The sequence below is a fragment of the Geotrypetes seraphini genome, chromosome 12 (genome assembly GCF_902459505.1).
Source record: "Geotrypetes seraphini chromosome 12, aGeoSer1.1, whole genome shotgun sequence".
In the NCBI taxonomy this organism is placed as follows: Eukaryota; Metazoa; Chordata; class Amphibia; order Gymnophiona; family Dermophiidae; genus Geotrypetes; species Geotrypetes seraphini.
Window position 1 is genome coordinate 106,837,456 of NC_047095.1, and position 21,766 is coordinate 106,859,221.

The 21,766-nt window shown below is 40.1% G+C and overlaps 1 protein-coding gene across 1 annotated transcript; it reads right to left on the minus strand.

Annotated features, from left to right (window-relative positions):
- Positions 1-478: 478 nt before the first annotated feature.
- On the minus strand, positions 479-18,052 carry LOC117346251 (vomeronasal type-2 receptor 26-like). The gene is made up of 4 exons (XM_033915652.1): positions 17,321-18,052; positions 11,318-11,545; positions 6,298-6,424; positions 479-1,374 (listed from the first exon to the last, which is right to left on the minus strand). The coding sequence occupies exons 1-4, from the start codon at positions 18,050-18,052 to the stop codon at positions 479-481; spliced, it is 1,983 nt and encodes a 660-aa protein (XP_033771543.1).
- Positions 18,053-21,766: the final 3,714 nt, after the last annotated feature.

A 21,766-nucleotide genomic window follows, 5' to 3' on the forward strand; every position in this document is an offset into this window, starting at 1 on the left:
AGATGAACAAAGAAGTGAAGAGTCCACCATAGTTGTAAGAATTTACCTCTCTTTTACAAAAGCGTGGAAGAGGTTTTTAGCACTGGTCAACATGCTGAATGCTCCATGCTGCTCCAATGGTCAAAGAGTTCCTATTATCGTCATAGCACAGAGCATTTAGCATACTGACCAGTGCTATAAACATCTTCCACACTTTTATAAAAGGGGCGTAGTGTTGCATTTGCCTCTCTTGCAATGAAACCATGTACAATAAAATTAGCCATTTATGCATGTAAATTATGGCACCATAAATTTAAAGCAAAAGTAAAATCAAGATAATTCCCTATCTTACCCTTGTTTAGCTCCTTGAGTCCAATGAACATACAGCTAACCTCAAACATTGGGCTAACTGTGTATGAGTTTCAATGCAATTGTGGTACCTACAACGTTCTTTAATTATTTTAGCTTTCCTTTAACATTCAAGGAAGTTTAAGTACAATTATTTTTTTGTGATATACTTCCTGTTGTTTCTGTGAGGCTTCAACAGAATAATATAGCACTTGGGGACAAAAATACACCCCAGTATTCCAGAACTAGAGGCCAAGATAGCAAATATCTCTACTGCTACCATATATTTTCCCCTGGTGCTCAGGTATGTTGGGATGAAAGACACCCAGACACTGCAGAACACCAGCATGCTGAAGGTGATATGCTTGGCCTCATTGAAGCTACCAGGTAGATTTCTTGCTAGAAAAGCTACAATGAAGCTGATACCAGCTAGAAATCCCAGGTAACCCAGAACACAGTAAAATGCAATTGCAGACCCTTCATTACATTCAATTTGAATTGTTCCATCTTCTGCTTGCATGTTAAGATGTGGGAATGGAGGAGCGGTAACCAACCAGACAAGGCACAGGAGGACTTGAAGAAAAGAGAAGAAAAGAACTACAGAGTATGAGACCCTGGAACCCATCCATTTCCGGAGCTTGCTTCCAGGTTTGGTGCTCTGGAAAGCCATGACCACAGTGATTGTTTTTGCCAGGACAGAGGAAAGAGAGATGGAAAAAGTTATTCCAAAGGCTGTCTGTCGGAGAACGCAGGCTACTTCCTCAGGGTGGCCTATGAATATCAATGAGCAGAAGAAGCAGAGCATGAGGGAGACCAGAAGAATGTAGCTTAGGTTTGTGTTGTTGGATCTTACAATAGGAGTGTCTCTGTACTTAATGAAGATTCCCAGAATGACAGTAGTGATAAGAAAAAAGAAAAGACTGAGAAGAATCAAAACTATTCCTAAAGGTTCTTCATGGGATAGAAAGCTTATAATTTTTGGGATGCAGACATCTCTTTTTTCATTGGGCCATTTGTCCTCTGGGCATCTCATACAGTTGTCCATATCTGAGAAGAAAGGATATTCGCTTAGTATTTATTTATTTAAAAAAATGTATAGCCTGCCTAAACCTAGGTGTGTTCCAGAATACAGTATACACATTTTAAAGTACATAAAACAAACAATTACATAAATAACATCTTCACCAACATAATCAGCAAAGAAAAACATTATACATATTCTGTTATATGAACTACTATATACCATAAAAACTCTTCTATTCACTTAGAAAAAAAGTTGTCATAAATACTATAAAAGTGTTTTTAGGAATATCTTATGCTTTAGGAACCCACTACTTATCTACAAATATCCAAGTAAATTTTCACCTTCAAGTCTCTTCATTGTGTCACACCTGCCCAGCTCCTGTTCACGGCAGCGAGCTGGAACACTGTGACTGTTCCTGTCCATACGTGTACCCTTTAACTAGGGTACCCTTCAGGCCTTCTTAGGCGTCTGCCTAAGGTATAATATCAGTTTCCCTGACATTACCGAAAGAAAAACAGGCAAGGGAAAAGAAACTCACACACCTCAAAATCCAGTATAGTTGAATAATCAAACAAAGGTTTTATTATGTTCACTGGTTACATTGAACAAAAGGAAAAATGCTTCAGCTTAGCAGACCTCAAAACAAGCACTCAAAACTATGAGGCAAAACACAAGCTGTTCAAACAGAGCAAAACTTTCAAAGAAATCCAGTGTCCAGGTTTTTGGGTGTGTCTCATCTTAACCTACAGTTCCACAGCCTCTGGACTTTGTTAGCACATCTATAAAACAGTCCTGTTCACCAGAGTAGTTTGGGATTTAGAAACTTTCACTGGGCTGCTTCAGCTCCAGCAGCTGTGTCATTTCACAGGCATGAAACATTCAGAACAGAAACAAACTTTAAACCATAATTGTGCAACAAGAAACCTGGCCAGCATGTCACCTGGTTTTCACAGCCTAACGTGGCTTATCACATACTGTAGTTCATGTAAAACGTATTCTTTTCTTTAGCACAGAATTCAAAAGGTCCGTGCCAGCTCTCAGCATAGCTCCCTGCTGTGCCTTTCAGGTAATTAATTATCAAGTTTCAAGTTTCAAGTTTATTCAATATTTGATCAATCGCCTATCAATAATTACTAAGCGATGTACATAAAATATTAATATTGGGTAAACAAGAACAAAATTGAGTAAAAAGATAAAATCTTTAAACATAGACAAAATACAACATGATACATTAGGATGGAGGGGAAAGAACTACATTGTCTGATAGAAAAGGATGAACAATTAAGGGTAATATACAAAGGGTAGGGGAAAATTAGTTTATTGGGAATAAAATACATAATTAAGTAGAATGAATTATTACTATAAAGAGCAATTGGCTTTTCAATTAAACATTGAAAGCGTCTTTAAAAAGAAAGCTCTTAAGTTGGCCTTTAAATTTATCAAGGTTTTTCTCCTGTCGTAAGTATAGCGGGAGGGAGTTCCACGTTTGCGGTGCTGTAACTGTAAAAATGAATTGCCTTTGTGTATTGATCATTTTAAGGGTAGGAATAACCAATAAAAGTTGTTCGTTTGATCTTAAAGTTTTTTGAGAGGAGTATGGGATTAAAACTTTGTAAATAAATGAAGGGGTTTTATATAGCAATGATTTAAAGGTGAGTAAAGATATTTTATAGAGAATGCGGTGTGCCACAGGTAACCAATGTGCTTTTAGAAGTAACGGGGTGACATGATCAAACTTTTTTGCCCCCGTGATTAATTTGATAGAAGTGTTTTGGATAATTTGTAATCTTCTGATTTCTTTTTGGGCCATTCCTTTGAATAAAGCATTGCAATAGTCGATTTTTGAGATAATTAATGAATGAATTATGCACAGCTGTGAGGAAGAACGCTCTCGGCTCAGCTTGGCTGCTAGCAGAGAGAACAAAAAAAATGCCACAACATTTGCTAGCTTTGCACCTAAAGCTTTCAAGCAGCAATTAACAGTTCATTATCAGCAGGGAGAGAAATACAACTCCCCTTCAAACTATCACTGGCATAACTGGTAGCTTCACTACTGTGGACACAGACAATTCACATCCCCTTACTGCTTATCAACGTCCATGGACACCTCCTCCGCTCCTACCAGACTCTCCTGGATTTCCATGGGTTCTCCTGGGGTTCCTTCCTCACTCCCTGGGTCAGCAGTAAGCTCTTCTGTGTCCAACATTTGCCAGTCTTGGTTCAGCTCCTCAGCATTCCGTTGAGGAGGAGAGGGTTCTCCACCGAGCACACCCTGAAGCCTCCTCGGCTCCTCCTCCCACTGACTCTCTCTCAGCTGCTCTCTTTTAACCCCCTCTAATTCGCCCTTCCCTGCTGCAGAGTGAGAAGGGAGAGAAAACTCTCTGCAGCTGTGCCTGTCCCAGTCACAGCTTTCTGTGCTGAGACTGGCCTTCTGAGAGCTATAGTTTCTTAGCTACTGGGATAGTCCAAGTGAAGTCAGCTTTTCATATTCTGCAGGGCCAACCTGACCAGCTCTCCTGCCTCGGGGACTACCTACCTTCTTCACCACTGTGTCAAAGCTAGGGATAGCGCTAGATTTGTCACAATTGGTTCCCCATTCATTTCTGAATACAATTCAAACTCCTCTTACTGAGTTACAAATGAACTCACTCCGTAGCCTCTGAATATCTCTCCTCACTTATCTCCCCTATTCTCCTCCCTGTGAACTCCATTCATCTGGAAAGTCCCTCCTAACCATATTCTTTTCCACTGCCAACTCTAGACTTCTTACCTTCTATCTTGCTGAACTGTATGCATGGAACAAACTGTATGAGTCATTAGGTCAGGCTCCGTCTCTTGCAGTATTCAAATCCAAGGCAAAAGCCCAGTTTTTTAAGGCTGCTTTTAACTCATCTCACTCACTGTAAAAATACCTACGTCCTTCTTATTATTCTCTCTGCATAGAAATCTCCTACCCTTATATGTCCTGTTTGTTTATCCAAACTAGATTCTAAGCTCTTTGGAGCAAGGACCATCTATTATACATGTCAAATGTACAGCACTGTGTATGCTTTTCAGTGCTTTAAAAATATTAAAGAATAATAGTAGTAATAGGACCTGCCACAGAAATACAAATATAGCTGTAGCCCTAGTAACTGCATATCACTCTGCATTAACCTCCTCTTTTATGAAATTGCAATAGCAGTTTCGAGGGCTGGGCGCCATGCTGAATATCCCGCATTGCTCCTGATGATCATAGAAACTCACTGAGCATCGGGAGCAACGTGGGCCATTCAGCGTAACTCCCTGCGCTAGAAACTGCTATCGCAGTTTCATAAATGGAGGCCTAAGTTTGTAGACTGGCAAAATATTGCTCTTTTAATTTTAAAATATATTTTCCTCTCACCTAAGCTATGGGATGAACTTCATTTTTTGTAAAGCTTTATTACACATTCACAAGGTGATTTTATAATAAATCACATATATGTGAAGAACAAGCAGGCTCCTTTTTGGGCTGTATTTTGTAAATTTTTTGTTTTGTAGATATACTGTTATATCTGATTGATTGTCATAGTGGTTTATAATGCAATAAAATATAAATCATAAACTCAAAAGAAAGATTAAAGGAACTCCTTAATTAATAGAAAGAGGCATAGAAAGGTGGGATGCAAGTAGAGTGGCTCAGTGTTAAAAAGTCCATCAGATGTTTGGGAATGCTAGAGTGCTGTGTTCCTCATGGGAGGCTCATGAGAAAATTAAAGAATCATGGGATAGCTGGCAAAGTTCAGTTGTGGATTAGGAATTGGTTATCAGATAGAAAATAGAGGGTAGGGATAAATGATCAATTTTCTCAGTGGAGAAGGGTAAACAGTAGAGTGCCACAGGGATCTGTACTGGGACTGGTTCTATTTAACTTATTTGTTAAGGATCTGGAAATTGGAATGAGTGAAGTAATTAAATTTGCAGATGACACTAAACTGTACAAAATTGTTAAAACGCATGTAGTTTGTGAAAAATTACAGGCAGTCCTTAGGAAATTGGAAGACTAGGCACCTAAATGGTAGATGCACATTGGGAAGAATAACCCAAATCACAGTTACCAGATGCTAGGGTCCATCTTGGGGGATAGCACCGAAGAAAAAGATCTAGGTGTCATTGTAGACAATACGACAAAACCATCTGCCTAAAAAGCAAACAAGATGCTAGGAATTATTAACAAAGGGATGATTAACAAGACTATGAATGTTATAATTCCTCTGTATCACTCCATGGTGTATCCTCACCTGGAGTATTGTATTCCATTCTGGTCTCCTTATCTCAAGAAAGATATAGCAGCACTAGAAAAGGTTCAAAGAAGAAGCAATATGATAAAGCGGGTGGAATTCCTCTCGTATCAGGAAAGACTAAAAAGGTTAGGGCTCTTCAACTTAGAAAAGATATGGCTGTGGGGAGATATGATTGAAGTCTACAAAATCCTGAGTGGAGTAGAATTTTTCAATACAAGGAAATATTTTTTCACTCATACAACTGGTATTTCCTGTTTGCATGTGCAGATATTATCTGGCCTTGAAGGTGAATTATGAATGATAAAAAGAGTTTTTTCCTCACCTGAGATTTTTTTTATGGTCCTCATTTGTTACATGCTGCTTACTATATGGGGTGCCTGTTATCAGAGGGTTTTTTTTTTCTCCACTATTCATTATTTACTCTACCAGATTAGATGTCTCAGCACCTAAGTTCAGAGGTTGTTGTGGTGCATTTTATTATTTTCTTGGCCAGGAGCATCAGACCACTAAGCTGCTAAGATGCTCTTGGGCAACAGTTGGAGACAGCATACTGGGTTGAATGGTGGTCTACTAATCTTTTTCCGGTATAAATTTTATCATATTTTTATAAGTTTTAATAAAGCAGGTACCACATTGAATAACCTGCCAGCATGAGCATCTCATGTGTTACCAATCACTCACCAGTCTGATTGGAGATTTCTCCATCTGGACAGGGAATACAGTCATAGCAGCAGAGGGGCTTTCCTTCTCTGGGCAATTTCCTGTAGCCAGGAGAACAGCTCTGGGAGCATCTGGATTGTGGAGGTATCTGAGGATTGAGTAAAAAAAAATGATAGTGGGCTTTGATTTTTAAATTGCAATATTCCTTTTTCGTTCAATTCACACCTTCAGATATCACAAATTCCCCTTTAGAGGTTTGTTTTCAGAAGGATCGGTCTAATGTAACTATTTTTTACCAACTGATCATTTATTTCCAGAACACCTAAATTATACAAAAGTATATTTTGCTATTAAAAGTAGGCATTTCTATGAGGGTATTTAGGACAGGAATATAGAAACCTTGAAAAATGAAGTCAGTTAAAGGCTATTGAACCAATCTATTCTGCCCATTATGTCTTCCTTTCCCTTAGAGATGGTATGCACTTGTTTCAAGCTTTCTTGAATTAAGATACAGTTTCCATTTCCACAACCTCTACTGGGAGGCCTTTCCATTAATTCAACACACTGTGAAGAAGTATTTCCTCAAGTTACTCCTGAGTCTTTTCCTTGTCACCTTGAGCAGTAAAAAAGAAACTTAGGGGCAAGAACTACTGTTAAAGACATGTCATTTTACTGTCAATCCTAGGTTTTAGTAACTAGGCCTCACTGAATAAAATGGGACCTGTTGTAAAATAGTGTGAGTTAGTGGTAAAGTAATATGAATTATCAGTAGCACATGCTAGTAACTGTAGAGCTCATTTTGTGGAAAGAAAAATATCCAAAATGTGGCATTAAGGGACACATGGACATTTTTCTCACCAAATTCTTCCAATTTTATATTTGTGAAACCATTTTTTAGACATATTTTAATGGTGGTCTACTGCAGTGTGTCCAAATTTGAAGGGGAGTGTTAGAGGCATAGTTTGGGTGGGGCTAGGGTAGGCTTATGATTTAGATATTTTTCTACAATAATCAAACATTCTAGAAAATGTCCAGTGTGCAATTTGGATGTTTGTGCCTAGACCTATTTTAACAATTAATACATGCAAAAAAGGTACCAAACTAACTAGATGACCATTGGAGGGATGAAAGTATGATCCTACACTCCACAAGTGATCACTGACCTCCTCCCACCCAGTGACATAGTAAGGGGGTGGATACTCCCAGCTGCCATGTTGGTGTGGGTGCCAGCATCTCTACCCCATGCCATGCTTGCACCCTCCCTTCTCCCACTTCATATCTCATTAAATCTTCACCAGTGTGAGCAATTTTGCAGGCCTGCTGCTCGCACCAGCCTGGTCCCCCTCTGAAATCACTTCTGGGTTGCAGGTCCAGGAAGTGACATCAGAGTAAAGACAATGCTGGCATGAACAGCATTGTCTGTAGAAGCTGCTCATGCTGGTGATGATTTAATGATGTACAGGGGAGGAGGGGGTGGCATGAGGGAAAAGAGAGGAGGGTGCAGGGGGTACCTCCTTTCCCTCCCTATACCACTGCTACCACCCCCAATGATGTGTACATAGTTGCATGTATGATAACTTCAAATGTTTTGGCCAGGCCTAGTAGAGCAGCAAGCAAGTTCCTGGAGTATCCTAGTGGATGGTATACTGACTATAGAGATAGGGAACCAAGCCTATATCCTACTCTAACTACCATACTTATGGTGGATAATGTGAGCCTTTCAAAATCTACCCAAATCCTACTGTATCTAAATATTGATGACATCTGCAAGGATAAGAGCTATTAATGTGGTATGTAGTTGAGTCCAGTAGGTTTTAGGTGGGTTATAGAATATAAGGGGGTTATGATGAGATGTGGGCCTTATTATATGAATTTCAAAGAGGTGACCCCTAGGGTGACTCACTGATATGCTGATATGTCTATGTGGCCAATCTACTGAAAATGTTGGTCCCTCCTATGTCCCAATGGCTTGTTTAATATGGTTCTTTGGAATTTTTGCAAAATATTGGTGTAAAGACACGATGAGCACTTGAGCACAAGCCTTGTCAAAAAAGCTAAGTAATTTATTCAATTTTTCTGGGCATACTTAAGGAATGTATATAAAACCAGTTAAAAGGGACTGAAAGAGTGATATGATGGTACCAATCTTATCTCCCAAGTGGCTTTGAATGCAGGAAATAAGGACACTGAACACTTTTTCACATACCATAGCACTCGTTTAGAGCGGAGGTACACATATTTATTTATTTAATGTATATATTTTATTTTACGAGTATTGCAGTAAGTAAAAAAGCCATGATGAATTGAATTAAATCTTTTTATTGCAACTAATTTTAATATATTTTGGAAAATGTATTAGTCCCATAAAATTGTATTTATTTTTCAAATTTACATTTGCTATCTTTATATTTATATTTTCCAGAATATTAGGGAACATGAGTCAATGTTTCTGTGGTGTTGCACTGTATGCAGAGTTTGGCTTCTTGGTGGTTCAGTTTAACTTTTGTCTACATATTTCTAATTTTAGTTTGTGATATCTTATTCCATGCTGGGTGGGGGTATATCTTGTTCTATGTACTAATTTATTTGGTTTTATATCCCATCCTCCCTAAAGATCTCAGAATGGGTTAAAATTATCTGGCTTCTTTAGTTTTACAATGAGTATATTGATGTTCTATTGCTCACTGCAGTGTTTAAAATGCTGCCTTTTACTAGGTGTACTTGTGTTGTGTAACTTGTGGATTGTTACTAAAAAATGTATATAAAGGAGGGAAGTGTTAACAAATTATATAAAACTATATAGAAATCTTTCGTAGTCATGAGAAACCTAAGACAAAAAAAATATTTGAGATTACACAATTCCAGCTCATAGTACAATCCCTAATACTAGGCCTACTAGGACTATTGCAACATCATTTATCTCCCCTGCCCTGCAACAATAACAATACAACTACAAGCAATTCAAAACACAGCACTGAGACTCATCTACTCACTGAGGAAACAAGACCACATCACAGAGGCCTACCTCAAATCACATTGGCTTCCAGTTCCAGCAAGAATACTATTCAAGTTCTATTGTCTACTATTCAGAGCTATAAATGGAGTCAGCCCAATCTACCTGAACAACCGCCTCATCCAATCCACCTCAACCAGATACAGGAAAACTCACGCCCCATTCACATACCCTCCTATCAAAGAAGTTAAAAGGAAAAAACTATATGATGGCCTCCTGGCCACTCAAGCAGCAAAACCCCGACAACCAAATCTCCAATCTATTGATAATGATACCAGACTACAAAACATTCAGAAAAAAAATAAAGATTGAAAAGTTTAAGAAATTCATGAAAAAGACCTAACACCACATATATACTGCTTAAGAAATCCCTGGAAAAAGACCTCTTCCTTCTCGCCACTAACTCCCCAACGCCTGAAACAACCTACTCTACTCTTCACTCTTCTTGAAAATGACCAGACATCTTCTGTAATCCACCTTCTATAACTCTTTTTGTAATCCGCCTTGAACTGCGAAGTAATGGCGGAATAGATATTCCTAATGTAATGTAATGCCACTGCTAGGTATTGCTTAAACGGGCTGGCTACACAGAAAATAAGGTATCTTCAACCCCCACCAAATGAAAACCCCCCTCCCAAAGCCACCATACACCCTCTCCTGGTGATATAGAAACATAGAAAAATGAAGGTAGATAAAGACTATGGGCTCCTTTTATGAAGGTGCGTTAGGGCCTTAATGTGCGGAATAGCGCATGCTAGCCGCTACTGCCTCCTCTTGAGCAGGCGGTAGTTTTTCAGCTAGTGCACGCTATAGCATGCACTAATCCGGTGCGTGCGCTAAAAATGCTAGCGCACCTTAATAAAAGGAGCCCTATATAGCCTATGCAATCTGACCATCTATGCCATTATTCTCCTTATCATTCTCTTAGACATCCTATGTATTTGACCCAAGCTCTCTTTGTTTTATATAATGAATCCCCAGCACCTTCACTGAGAAGCTGTTCTACTAATTCACTCAAGAGGTACTCCTAAGTCTATTTCTTTTCATCTTCATCTTATACACCTTCAGTCCAAAGCTTCTTTTCAATTGAAAGAGACTCACCTCCTGTGCATTTTTGGCCCCCTATTTAAGTTTCCCACAATGCAAGGCCTACTTTCTCAAGGCCTCTCCCAAGTAGAAGATCCTCCACTTTGAAACTTCTTCCTTTAAGTTACTTCCCCCTTGAAAAATGCCCCAACATGTAAATTTCCTCCACTGAAAATTCCTCCCCTTAATGTTTTCCTGAGATCAAGTGGAATGGTGACCGTGATCCCTAGCTGTCAGCTTTCCATATAAAAGAAACCTCAGAATAGTAATCCTGAATTTGACTGGTTAGCTATTTAGGTACCCAGACATGGCTCAGCATTGAATATCCAGGTCTAATTTGAATGGCAAAAGTAAGCATTTAAAAAGTAATGTTTAACCCCACCAGTAAGCTTGTATAGATTTCCTTTGAGAATCCAATAGAATTCCCCATTTTAATGTAGCTAAAGCTTTACATGCGGTGAGTCCTATGAATTTTAACCTTTCATACTAGAGCATTTTCCAAGAGCAAACTGATATTTCTCCATGTTCATCTCTTTGAAATTTTCAACATATCAATAGAAAAGTCTCCTGGAAGAGGTGGTGGAGGCAGAGGGTATGTCTGAATACAAGAAAGCCTGGGATAGGCATGTGGGATCTCTTAGAAAGAGGAAGAGATAATGGTTACTATGGATGAACAGATTCCATGGGCCATTTGGCTTTTATCTTCCCAACTATTCAACAGGGCTAAGCAGTAAAGTGTATCTAAATATCAGCAATTAGGTGGCCCTAGGCACTTTAGTTGTGCAGGATCCCCTCTTATCCAATCACAATGCTTTGAATATCAGCCAGTTAGAACTTAGCTAAATCTTCAACAGCCAATCATGATGCAGAACTTGAATTCTTTGTTGCATGTGAAACCTCCTGAATTACAAGATACCTTACTTAATATTGTATCACTCTCACCTGGGTAAATGCAGCCTCCCACACTATCACTTTTTCATTAATTGTGAAATCCTCCGTAGGGGGAGCATAAGGTTTATAAATTCCGACAATTTTTTGTTTCACTGTTCCATTGGGCAGAAAGATCAAATTAATAAAATTATAGTCCATGGGTAGGTCTCCATTTTCATCAAAAGTAATATCTTCACCCAATATGCTCTTAAAGTGTACATTCTTCAGATAACGATGAAGCTAAAGAATAAAGGGCACATTTTCAGGAATGCCTGGAACTTCCAATTTTCCTATTAATTATGTATTTTTTTAAGAACATTTATAATTTCCACTCTGAGGTTCATTCACAGGGTACAGGTCTCCAGAATTGTGTACAATATTTGAAATGAGGTCTCACCAGTCTTATATAGAGGCATGAATACATTATTTTCTTTACTATCCATGCGCACAACAGTTCTTCTCTCCTTAAATAAGTGGTCTTGAACTAAAGGCCTACAAGCCAATGGCAGCCAGTGGAGACCTTCTGGATGGCCTGCACACTTATCTAGAGCCCCCCACCCAAAGCAAGATCCAGTGCTTGCTCATCGTTCTCATTCCTAGAAGCACTGCTCTTACTCTTCAGGCTTCAAGCAGCATTAGTGAAGTAAACAAGCTGCTTTCAGCATCCCAGAAGATTTCTCTCTGCTAATACTGCCTATGTAGGGACATAAAACAGAAGCAGAAAGAAAGCATCTGGGCCACTGAAGGCAGAGTATTTACTTCACTCATGCTGTTGTCAGCCTGAAGAGTAAGAGCGGTGCTGCTGGGAATAAACATAGTAACACAGTAAATGACGGCCCAAACATACACGCTCTATAATTTAATGATTTAATTTAAATTGTTCTTTTTCTTAGATATTTCTGGGCCAGAAACCCAGAGCTCTGCCAGGTATTGTGCATCTATTGGAGTCTCCATCGAAGCTCACTCCAGCTCATCTAAACAATCCCAGCCCATCCTCAATTGAATGGCCATACACTTGACACAGACCGTGCAAGTCTGCCCAATACTCGTCTTAAATTCTTCAATATATACCATTATTTTCTGAATGGAGATCCTCTGTGTTCATCCCATGCTTTTATAAACTCTGTCACCATTATCTTCTCCTCCACCTCCCTCAGGAGCACATTTTAGGTATCAACCTCCATATCCGTAAAGAATAATTTCCTTACATTACTCTTGAGTCTACCACCACTCAACCTCATATTATGCCCTCTGGTTTTGCCATTTTCCTTTCTCTGAAAAGATTTTGTTCTACATTAATACCTTTCAAAATTTGAATGTCTGAATCATATCTCCCCTCTCCCTTTCCTCTAGGGTATACTGAACATATTCAGGGCTTCCAGTCTCTCATCATACGTGTTTTGGCACAAACCTCCTACCATTTTTATCACCCTCCTCTGGACTGCTTCAAGTCTTCTTATATCCTCTGACAGATACGGTCTCCAAAATTGAGCACAATACTTCAAGTGGGGCCTCACCAACAACTTGTACAGGTGCATCAATGCCATCTTTCTTCTACTGGCTATGCCTCTTTCTTTAGAGCTCAGCTTCTTTCTGGCAACAGCCACCACCTTGCCACACTGTCTCTTTGCCTTTAGATCTTCAGACACTATTACCCCAAGGTCCCTCTCCCCATCCATGCATATTAGCCTCTCACCTCCCAGCACATATGGATCCTTCCAATTTCTAATCCCCAAATACATTACTCTGCATTTCTTTGCATTGAATTTTAGTTGCCATATATTAAACCATTCCTCTATCTTTTGCAGATCATTTTTCATATTTTCCACTCCATCCTCAATGTCTACTCTGTTACAAATCTTGGTATCATTTGCAAAGAGGCAAACCTTTCCTTCTAACCCATCAGCAATGTCGCTCACAAACATTCTGACAAGGATCAGCCCCAGCACTGATCCCTGAGGGACTCCACTGCTCACCTTTTCTTCCTCCGAGCAAATTCCATTAACCTCTGGCATCTGTCCATCAACCATTTTCTAATCCAGTTCACCACTTTGGGTCCTAACTTCAGCCCATCAAGTTTGTTCAAGAGCCTCCTATGAGGATCCGTTTGAATGAGAAGAACAGTGAGCAAGCACTGGATCCATTATATGGGGAGGTTAATAGAGAGATATAGGACCATGGGGATGGATAGGAAAGGGATAGAAAGATGTAAGACCTCCAGGGGAAGAAAGGGAAGAGGAAAATATGACTATGGGAGGGGGAGAGAAGGAGAGAGAGATGTCAGCCAAGGGGATGAAGGGGAAGGAAGGTAGAGAGATACAAGGATGGTAATATAGAGATGGTAGACTGCATAGATGGAGAAGTAAAGGGAAAGAAAGATGCCAGACTTCCAGTGGAAGAAAGATAAGAGAAGGGGCCAATAGATATGCCAGACTATGGAAGGAGGAGGGAAGGAAAGATGTCAGACAAGGTAATGAAGGTAAAGTAGGGGAAAGAGATACCAGATCACAGCAATTAGGGAAGGGAAAGAGAGAGATGTCCAACCACTGTATAGGAGAGAAGAGAAGGAGAGTGATGCCAGACCAGGGAAGATAAAGGGAAATATTCCAGAATAAGGTGGGGGAGAGGGAAAGGGAGGGAAGCACAGAGAGATGCCAGATCACAAATGGGATAGGAGGGAAGTAAAGGAAGGGAGAATGATCCCAGACTATGGGAAGAAGAGGAGAAAGATCCCAGACTGTTGGAGAGGGAAAGGCAGGGAGGAGATGGTAAAAAGGGATGTATGGGTAGGGTATAAAGAGAGAAAATATGGTACATAGGGGAAGGATGGGTGGGGAAGGGGAAAAGGAAGGGGAGAGAGGGGGGATGAGATGGCACCCAGGGATGGAAGGTATGGAAGAGGAAAAGAGATAAAATAAATGTTATATATGGATAGATGGGAATAGGGAAGAAGAAAGAGGGAGGAGATGGTATATGTGGATGGAGGGGAAGAACAGAGAGAGAGAGGAGATAGTTTATATTGGAAGGGAGGACATAGAAAAGTAGAGAGATTTGAGAAGGAAGCAGAAAAATTAAAAGCTAATATCAAAGATGGATATGGGCAGAAAGTGAAGAAAAGAAAAACAGCAAATGGATTAAAAGTGCAACCAGAGCTTGGGAAAAGATTATTAGAAAAATAAAATCACAGATAACAAAGGCAGGAAAATGATTTTATTTTCAATTTAGTGATTAAAATATGTCAGCTTTGAGAATTTGTATCTGCTGTCTATATTTTCTCCTATTCAGGAAGAAAGTCAAAGGTTTTGCTAAAATCCCACATCTAGTATTTTCCTTAGTTACCACGTCAAATCTCTGGTCACCATGTCAAAGAAATTGATCAGATTTGTCTGACAAGACCTGCCTCTAGCGAACCCATGTTGCCTGTGCTTATGCCACCTTGCTTTTCTAACTGCCACCTTATTAACATCTTTAGAATATTTAAAAGCAAACTAGATGCACATCTCCTTACGAGAGGCATAGAGGGATATGGGTGACTAAAATTACACCAGATGTATACCTGTCTGGGCCTCCACGTGTGCGGATAGCCAGACTTGATGGGCCGAAGGTCTGATCCGGAGATGGCAGTTCTTATGTTCTTATGCTAGGAGTGTTCTTCAAAGAAAACATGATTTTAAACTAGTGCCACATGAAATATAATACCATTTTGCACACACTATACATTTATCCCCCTCACCTTTGAAAGCGTCGTCACTTTTGCACTTCCTCCTATTACTAACCTATCTAAAAATCATCTCCACCCCCCACCCCCATTTTACTTTCTTGACTTTCTGTTCCTTCTATTTGCATCCTTACTTTCCTGATTCCTTGGCTAGCCTAGTCTCTAAAGTTGTAAGCTCTTTGGACATTGATTTGGGGGGAATTGCAGGCTCATTTTTTTAAGGGTTACTTTGTAGTATGTGTGCTCACATACATGTGTAAAGGCCAATGTTCTGCCTTAGCTCTATTCTGCAAAAGGTAACTTAACTTGCATAATGGGTATTTGCAAGATAGAACACACAGAGATAGAGCATGAATTGATATAGGTAGGGCTTTCATTTACATACTTATCTTACGGACCCAGCTGCATTTTGCGTTTAGGTATCATAGAATTTATCTGGCTTCCTACTATGTGGCCTCAGGTTCTTAAATGGAGATACCCAGTAGAGAATGACACGGTGGCGGTTTACCCGCGGCCACCGCATTTTAGCCGCGGGTCACCCGCCGAAAACGGGGAAGAAAACTAGCAGTCGCTGCGGCGACGGGGACAAGGCCATTCACCGCCCGTGGGGCGGTGAATGGTCTTGTCCCCGCAGTGAGGCATGAAGGATCGCGCGGTCCCCGCAGCTCACACCCGCCTGCCCAATCGATTCTAGTGTTTAGCCAGCTCTCTCCCTTCTCCTCACCTTAGTTTGTAGATTTTCTTTTTCGGCGACCCGCACGCTATCAGAGAGCCGCGCACCCGCTGCTGCTCAGTTTCGATCTTCTGCTCTGACGCAACCGGAAACAGGAAGTTGCAGCAGAGCAGAAGATTGAACACTGAGCAGCCGCGCGTGCGCGGCTCTTTGGGAAAGCGTGCAGGTCGCCGAAAAAGAAAACCTATAAACTAAGGTGAGGAGAAGGGAGAGAGCTGGCTAAACACTAGGATCGATTGGGCAGGCAGGTAGTGGCTGCAGGGACCGTGCGATCGCTAGTGTTCCCGGCTCAAATTGGAAGGAGGGAATGAAAGGGAAAAGGATTCTGGGCCAAGGGGATGAAGTCGGAAAGAAAAACCCACAGCAGGAAAGAAAGGGAAGGACTGGCAGGTGAGCCAGATGCTAGAAGCAGGGGGGGGGAAAGAAAGAGGGAAAAAAGCTAGATGGGGTTGAAAAGAAGAGACACACTGGTATGGAAGAAGAAGATAGGGGAAATCTGGACACAGGAATGTAACAGAAAGAGGGGAAATTATGTGCATGGGGCATAGGGACAGAGACATAAAGGGGACATGCCATGGGGATGGTATATGGACACAGGGGGGGGCAATGACAGATACATAGGGGAGATATTAGAAATGGAGAAAATAGGAGCACAGAGGCGAGATGGTTTGTGGGGATGGGACAGGGACAGAGCTTGCAGGCTCCAGTGGCTTGCACAAATTACATTGTAACGTGCCATGAAAATAAGAGGAAGGAAGGTAGATAGGCCACGCGAGAGGAGCTGAAGGGTAGTAGAAAGGAACAGATGGTAAAGGAGGGAGGGAAGGGTGGTGGTGGAAAGGAATAGAACAGACATTGAAGGAGGGTGGAGAGGAACAGACCCCCAAGGGAAATGTGGAAGACAGAGTGGGAAGAAGACAGATGCCAGACTATGCGGGAGCGGAGGGAAGAAGATGGGTGCTAGACCAATTGGGGGGGGGGGGTTAAGGGAGAGGCACAGTAACAGCAAATGGAAGATGCAGAGAGAAGACACACAGTGGATGGAAGGAATTCAATGAGAAGATGTGGAAAGCAGAAACCAGACAACAAAGGTAGAAAAAAAAATTCTATTTATTTATTTATTTTTTGCTTTAGGATAAAATAGTATATTAGTTGTGTTGATAAAAATTTATAAACAAAGCCCTGCCAGCTGAACATCTCTTTCTCTAGTTCAGCAGCAGGAACTTTGATTTATAAGAAAGGAATAAGCTAAATATTACAGTACTAAGGCTTATATGGATGCAGCGGGGACGGTGACGGGGCGGTGAATGGGATGGCAGTGGCGGTGACGGGGCGGTGAAAGGGATGGCGGTGACGGTGACGGGGCGGTGAAGGGAACGGCGGTGACGGGGCGGTGCAGAGGATGGTGGGCCGGTGACGGGGCGGTGACGGGGACAGATTTTTTCCCCGTGTCATTCTCTAATACCCAGTTACAGAATTTCCCCCAAAGGATTCCCTTTCATATTATGCCAACATCACTAATACAGTTTTCTGAATAAAGCATTCCTTTATGAAATGATGTTACCTTCCATGGCAAATAATCTGATAATCTCTCTCGGTCTCCATCCCACATGGTTGTATTTCCAGAGCCAGAGAAAAGCATGTCTTTCAAAGCATGTGCCAGGGCATACACAGCATTGTAAATGTTATAACTCTTGGCAAAGTGGGTATTCTCACAGTGGGACATATAGTAAAAATCTTCATCTCTAGTACAGGATTTTTTTATGCTTTTGGGACACCGGTCGTCACACAATCCTTTCCACCATTCTTCAATTGCAGTATCGTTAGGAAACATAATAGGATTTACATCATGTATAAATTGTAAAAAGCTTGGAATATTTTTCTTTACTGCTGTGAAGAGAAAGGTGTTATTCTTGTAAGGAAATCCCACTGGGTAGGTTAAAGGATAATCAATGCTAGATGTGACAATCCAGACCTTTCCCGGCATAAACATAAATTGTAGCCTTCCAAAAAAACCCCATGCATCCACTGAATTAAAATGGCCAATGACCACATTAGTTGAAGATTTATGAATAGTTTCATTTATTTTCTTTATTTTCTTTCGTAGCGAAGCATTACTTTGACTGAATATTTCTATGAATTTAATGCAGGCTCCATTCTGCTCAATCCCTTCTTTCAGGAGCTGGACAAACCCCAGGCTGCTGTCATCATCAGGTGCGAAGATACCAACCCAGGTCCAGTTGAAATGCTTCAGTAACTTTACAATCCCAGTACTGGCCTTAAGAATGCTGGGCATAGTCCGGTATAGATATGGAAAGTTAGCATCACTCATAAAAGGATTTTGAGAATCATAACTGATCTATTGAGGAATATAATTAATTCAGAATTATCTTCAAGAGATTGTGGGGGGTTAACCACTAAGCTATGGTAAAATATATCATGGTACTACATCATACTCCCTCTTTTACAAAGGTGTGCTAAATAATTTAGTGCATGTGCTAAATGCTAATGTGTCCATAGACTAAATGCATGCGTTAGCGCGCACTAATATTTAGCTTGCGCTAAAATGCATAGCTCACCTTTGTAAAAGGAGCCCTTAGTCTATGGTAGGATTCAGTAATGCAACTTGTAATCATGATCAATATCTCAAACCTTGATATTTTTTCTGCACCAGGAGTACTGGGACATTAATGTGCAATCCAATGATTCTGGGTTCCTACTTAAAGGGGGCAGTGCAGATTAAAATGGATGTCCCCTGCATAAAGAGTTCCCAGCCCCCATACCAGACTTTCACCCCTTTGAAATCACTCCTATTTCCCCAGAACAAATCACTTCCATAGTCGCCTATCCAGACCCCCCATCACCTCTGAAGATGTGAATCATTTGTTCACTCTTTCCAAAAATACTAGGTCTAGGGGGCGTGTGATGAATCTACTAAATAGTAGATTTATGTTGAATCTTTTTTTATTAGCAAAGTAGAAACAATTTCAACAAAGCATGCAAAGGAAATAAGTATATATTGGATTCCAGTAACAGTGATCCCTCTATAACCCTACCACCACCACCAGTACTATAGGCCAATCATTCAGAAAAACAAATTATAAAGTAGAATAAATTCAATTCAATGTACCCTATCAACCTCAAATAATAATAATAATAATTTTATTTTTATATACCGCCTGACTAGGAATAGTTCTAGGTGGTTCACAATAAGTAAAACTGAACATACAGTGAAAAATACAATTTAAAAATGGAAATACATCAACTAATAAAACATAAGAAATGCATAAAAATTTTAAAAGACAACAGAATGCATTAGGATACAACTTTACCAAATAATTGGGTCTTCAATAATTTTCTAAAATCAAGATAGGAAGAAGCTCCTAGCATAATTTTTCCATACCAAACATTCAATTTAGCAGCCAGAAGAGATAGTTCTCTCAAGAAAACTTTTATAACAACATAATTTAACAGAAGGGAAAGCAAGCAAACAAACTCTACGTGTAAACTTATTTGAATGGTTCAAAGAAAAATGGGAAACAAGGTAGCCAGATGACAAGCCAAAGATTGATTTATAACTAATACAAGAAACCAATGAAGTTTCTGATAATATGGAGTAATATGCCCCCATTTTTTTAAGACCAAAAATCAGTTGAACTGCAGTGTTTTGAACCACTCTCAATTTTTTAAAGATTTTCTTATAGGCACCTAGATAGATAATATTACCAACTGCTTGGATTCAGAAAACTTCCCAAAGAAAATAAACCAAAAAACTAGGAGAGTTAGACTCATACTCCCCTAAAGACTGTGTCTAAACCCAATATGATTTCTGATCAGAAAGAAGAAAAATGCACTCCCCAAAGAAGAGGAAGAAGAATAGAAAGAAAAAAAAGCACACACACAACCCATGCTGACTCCGTCTCTTTAAATCATGCTTGTCTATGTGTGCCACAATTTTATTTTTTATAATCGTTTCCACCATTTTGCCTGGCACTGAAGTCAGGCTTACCGGTTTATCATACTCCACAGTAAAGAAATAGGGTGCAAACTATCCACGTAGAAATTTAGAGACCAAAGATGCAGCAGGTTCTAGAAGGCTTCAAATGGTATCAGCTCCTGAAATTGTTGACCTTATCTGGGACCTGATTTTGGAAGATTGGTGAATATTGACAAAAATCAATTGCTGGGATACTACAGATATCCAGGGAAAGTATTGTATGTATAATTCATGAACACCTGGGAATGCAGAAGCTGTCAGCCAGGTTTGAATGATGATGAAAAATGATATCAAGTGGACACTTCCAAATTGATTTTGCAGCATTTTCAGGGAGCTGATGCCAGCTTTTCGAATGACTAATTACTGCTGCTTAAGCATGGATACACCACTGTGATCCTAAGACAAAACAACAGTCCTTGCAATGGTGGTACTCAAGTTCTCCAAGGCCAAGGATATTCAAGATACAAATGTTATGGGCTTTGTGTTTTGAGTACACCCAAGTAGGAGATCCTAACTTATTAAGATAGAAGTATAAAGAAAAGAGAGAAGACAATCTGTGGTGCTCAGTATCTTTATTTTGGTCAAGACTCAACATGTACATGTTTTGGCTGTAAAGCCTGCCTCAGGAGTCTTAGCCTCAATGTAGAGTGTTATGCTGTAGTTTTTCTCCCTTATGAATTTAATACTCGGATCAAATAATAATAATAATAAATAAATAACTTTATTCTTGTATACCGCCATACCCAGTGAGTTCTAGGTGGTTCACATTAGTTAAACATGGATTACATGCGGTTAAGAATTAGTTGAACAGATTTACATTAATTAAATATAATTACATGCATCGTTACATGCGGTTCACATTAATTAAACATAGTTATATGCAGTTAAGTAATAATTGAACAGAATTGCATAGAGTTAGGTGTTAAAATGAGCAGGGATGCAGGCAGCGAAGAAGATGAAATTGGGGAGTAGGATAAGGTGGGTCGGGGGTGGGTGGGGGTGGGGCGAGATTAAAGAAAAGGGTGGGGAGGGTGGGGATTCTTTGGGGAGGGGGCCTTTAAGTGTCGTGGCGTTGGAAGAGGTGTGTTTTGAGTAGTTTCTAAAGCTGAGGTAGGTTGGAGCCTCGAGGATTAATTGGGTTATCCATGGGTTTAGCTTGGTGGCCTGGAAGGCGAGGGTTTTGTCGAAGAATTTATTGGAGTGACAGAGTTTTAGGGAGGGGAAAGCAAATAACTGGATTCTGCGGGAGTTCTTGTTTCTGTGATTCAGGATGAAGTGTGGGTTGATGTAGTTTGGGGCTAGGCCGAATACTGTTTTGTAGCAAAAACAGGCGAATTTAAATAGGACTCTGGATTCCAATGGTAGCCAATGAAGTTTGTGATAGAAAGGGGTGACATGGTCCCATTTTTTCAAGCCGAATATAAGGCGGACAGCGGTGTTTTGGATCAAATAGTGAATAGGAAATACAGGATGATGTTATCATTCTCCAAAAGGGTCTTTTGGGGTCATCGTCCTCTGTTTCAGAGAAGTACAACTAACCGCTCATCCACAAATCTGGAAATTCCTATCTTACCAAAGTCTTCTAATTACAAATTAGCCAGCACCCCTTCATCTTCCTCTACAAACCACAGAGTAAACAATACAAGCTTAAAAATAGGTCTTATCAATTCAAGATCCATTAAAAGTAAATATCATCTGTTAAAAGATGCTAACCTCTGTCAAGGCTTATACATACTTTGCATCACAGAAACCTGGCTTTCCGACGGTGAGGAAGCATATCTTTCCTATTGCTGCCCACCAAATTATTACTATAGCTGGAATCACTGTTATAATCATAAAGGCGGTGGCCTAGCTATCATTTTTCAAAACAACTTAATTAACACCTGTGATCTCTCTACCGGAAACATCACCATCAAATACCTTCACGTCAGAATAAACTCGAATCCTAAAATAGATCTCTTATTACTATACACTCCCCCCCATAGGACAAAACAACTTAACTTTACTGCAAAA